This window comes from Fopius arisanus, unplaced genomic scaffold, assembly GCF_000806365.1.
Source record: "Fopius arisanus strain USDA-PBARC FA_bdor unplaced genomic scaffold, ASM80636v1 scaffold00013, whole genome shotgun sequence".
In the NCBI taxonomy this organism is placed as follows: domain Eukaryota; kingdom Metazoa; phylum Arthropoda; class Insecta; order Hymenoptera; family Braconidae; genus Fopius; species Fopius arisanus.
Window position 1 is genome coordinate 650,880 of NW_011887752.1, and position 3,237 is coordinate 654,116.

At 36.5% G+C, this 3,237-nt stretch overlaps 1 protein-coding gene across 2 annotated transcripts in view; it reads right to left on the reverse strand.

Annotated features, from left to right (window-relative positions):
* Positions 1–2,109, reverse strand: part of LOC105263133 (brefeldin A-inhibited guanine nucleotide-exchange protein 3) — a 16,269-nt gene extending 14,160 nt beyond the window's left edge. For both annotated transcript variants that reach the window (XM_011299150.1, XM_011299149.1), the window contains exons 1-4: positions 1,974–2,109; positions 1,242–1,603; positions 1,045–1,178; positions 501–635 (exon numbers count right to left, since the gene is read on the reverse strand). In XM_011299150.1, the coding sequence (XP_011297452.1) occupies positions 501–635; positions 1,045–1,178; positions 1,242–1,326 (354 nt within the window). In that variant the 5' untranslated portion in view covers positions 1,327–1,603; positions 1,974–2,109. The remainder of the gene's footprint in view (positions 1–500; positions 636–1,044; positions 1,179–1,241; positions 1,604–1,973) is intronic.
* Positions 2,110–3,237: the final 1,128 nt, after the last annotated feature.

The window sequence follows — 3,237 nt, forward strand, 5'->3', positions numbered from 1 at the left end:
TTAGCGCCCTTCAAAATTTTTTCCTCTTTTTTTTCATTATTTTTTCATGCCAAATCCAGTGATTTTCGTGACCTCAAAACTTATCCCAAATTTTTATGTATTTTAGGCTAGAAAGATAAAATTTAAACAAAAGATGACGTTCTATAGGTAGTCCACCCGGGCCTTAATATGAATTATGAAAATCATATATCATTAATTTTCATATATTATTAATTTTATAACTCGAGGAATTAATTAATTTAATGCAGACATTACGACATAATTAGGGTCAATTCTTACAAGTTAAGGGTAAAAGAATACCAGTTTCCCCAGTTTTGGAAAAAATGGAGGATATATAAATAAATTATAGCAAATCCTCTAATTTTGTTGGTATCATCTGTCCGGTTTTAGTAAAACCACTAGTTCGCCACAACTAATTGAAAACTCGATAGATAAGCCAATTATCATCTTCCTGGATTAGACAAGGACTTATGGAAATGATGGTATGCTAATATAATCACCTTAAGCATGTCGGTTTGTGTATCATCGGACTGGGATAGTATGGATCCCATAGCATGCAACATCTGAGCTGGCAGCCAGAGTGAGTCATCCTCGGGTTCGTAGGGCGATTGAAATCGATCGTCCCTCAGTATTTTCTGCAATTCCATAAATTTCTCCATGAAAACCAAAACTAACAGAAAACAAGGTAACGATTCTGAATGAACAAAGATGTAATTCACCTAGTAGTTTATAAGATACTTAAAAAAATATAGTTTATTTTAAAAAATAAAAAAATTCATGAATTTTAAACAAATTTTTCTTGACGTTTCATTGTATTCTAGACCCTTTGGAATCACAATTGGAATTAGAAAATGGAAAAACTGTTGAAATACCTTCTGTTTGGAAAGAAAAATGCAAAAACCCGCAAGGTTCTTTAATAAAAACATAATCAACGAGGCCGGGGCTATTATCATCAGGCGTCAAAGCTGTTATCAAAACAAACCGGAAATCCCGTTCCCCGGTGAACCGTGAAGAATAATCTTCATGGCAATTTAATATACGTACGTGCAGTCCAGAAATTCCATAGGACACGAATTTACTTCTTTTAGTTTCCAACGCGAGTTGAATCGCATGGAGACACTTGCTCCGGAGTTCATGCGGGGGATCACGTAGCAATCCCTGCTGTTTTTCCATGAAATCTAGAAATCCAAGTCGTAATTTTTTATCACAGAGTTTATCGAATGTATCAGTTGAGTACTTACCGTACGCATCTTGCGCTGATTTCCGTAAATTCGACAATTTAGCATTTTGTGAGTCCCGCACGATCTGTTGCAGGAGATCCTCCATGACACGAGTGTCTAATCGATAACCGGTGGTCTTTTTCACGCGGGTAGCACCTCCACGAGTTTGCGCATCACTCCTTTCACTGGTTTATGTCTAATTGACATTTTTAATTAACACATTTCCACTGGTTTATGATCTAGATGGACTAGTTTCGATGAGTGACACTCATCCCTCTGTGTTTTGCTCGACATAATTCAAATGCCTCAATGGAAATGTCATCGAGTGTCATGACAGATGTGTAGGCGGTTTGTAGCTGATCAATTTACCCCGCCGAATCATTCTGCGCATGTGTCAGAAACGGCGCGCGTTTTCAAGGATGAAGTTATAATTTTTCATTTTTTTTTAATCTAGCGAATTTAGTAGGAAATTCTAGAGGATCGGGGTTCATTCTAGGCTTTAAGTTATTCTATTGAAATATCTGTCAATTCAAGTTGGAAATAGAAAATAAAACGATTTTAGTCAATAGAATTTGATTGCCCTCTGGAAATTATTCAATTGAGATATTTTTATTAGAATTTATTACCCTCGAATTTCCTGTGGTTTTCGAAAATTAGTGAAGAATAGAATTAAATGAAAAAATCGAATGAGCCAGAGAAATTTAATAGAAAATATGACTGAATAATTTGAATGAAAAATATCATTTTGCTTACTTTTTACATTGGACACTTGAAGGGATTCCACCAGAAACTCATAGAAAATTCAATTCAGTAGAATTCTTTAAGGAATTCACTGGAATTTATATTCGTTTATATTCGTTTCCTGCCACCTATTGATGACAACAGGAATTAACTGGAGTGTATCCACCAAAGAGGATTGACTGAAGTAGAAGCTCAGTTTAGGGGGTTTGAGTGACCCCAACGGCATCGTAGTACTGCACCCCAAGAGAGGGAGGGCGCCACACGCAATGAGGGTGTTGTCCCGTAAGCCGACTCAGTAAATGCCTCAGTAGCAGACCCGCTGTCAGAGGGACCAGTCAACTGGGAGAATTTTATTTTATGTGTTACGAAATTGGTATTCACTGGAATTGAAAAATTCGAAATTTTTGAAAAAGTATCAGGAGAGCATGAAAATCGAGGAGGTATTCACTGAAATTTTAAAAATTCGAAATTTTCAAAAAAGTATCAGGGGAGCATGAAAATCGAAGAGGTATTCCCTGAAATTTGAAAATTTGAAATTTTTGAAAAAGTATCAAGGGAACATGAAAATTGAGGAGGTATTCACTGAAATTTGAAAATTCTAAATTTTCAAAACAGTATCAGGGGGGCATGAAAATCGAGGAGGAATTCGCTGAAATTGAAGAATCTAAAATTTTCGAAAAAGTATCAGTGGAGCATGAAAATCGAGGAGGTATTCACTGAAATTGAAAAATTCGATATTTTCAAAAAAGTGTCAGTGGAGCATGAAAATCGAGGAGGCATCCACTGAAATTGAAAAATTTTAAATTTACAAAAAAGTATCAGTGGAGCATGAAAATAGAGGAGGTATTCACTGAAATTGAAAAATTCGAAATTTTCAAAAAAGTGTCAGGGAAGCATGAAAATGGAGGCGGCATTCACTGAAAATTGAAAATTCGAAATTTTTCGAAAAGTATTAGGGGAACATGAAAAACGAGGAGGTATTCACTGAAATTGAAAAATTTAAAATTTTCAAAAAATAAAATTCACCCAGTCGATTGATCCCTCTGATAGCGGAACTGCTACTGAGGCAGTTACCGAGTCGGCTGACGGGCAGACACCCTTAAGGCCCGGGTGGAGGGATTTTTGCCCGACATGTCCCTAGGGAATTCCCTAGAAAAAACGCGTTTTACGGGTAACTAAATGCCAGCCCCTGTAGGCCCTCAAAAAATATAATGATAGGGTCAATCGACAGATCATTATTTTTGCCGGGCCGGTAATTAGGTCTCAGGGGTGGGAA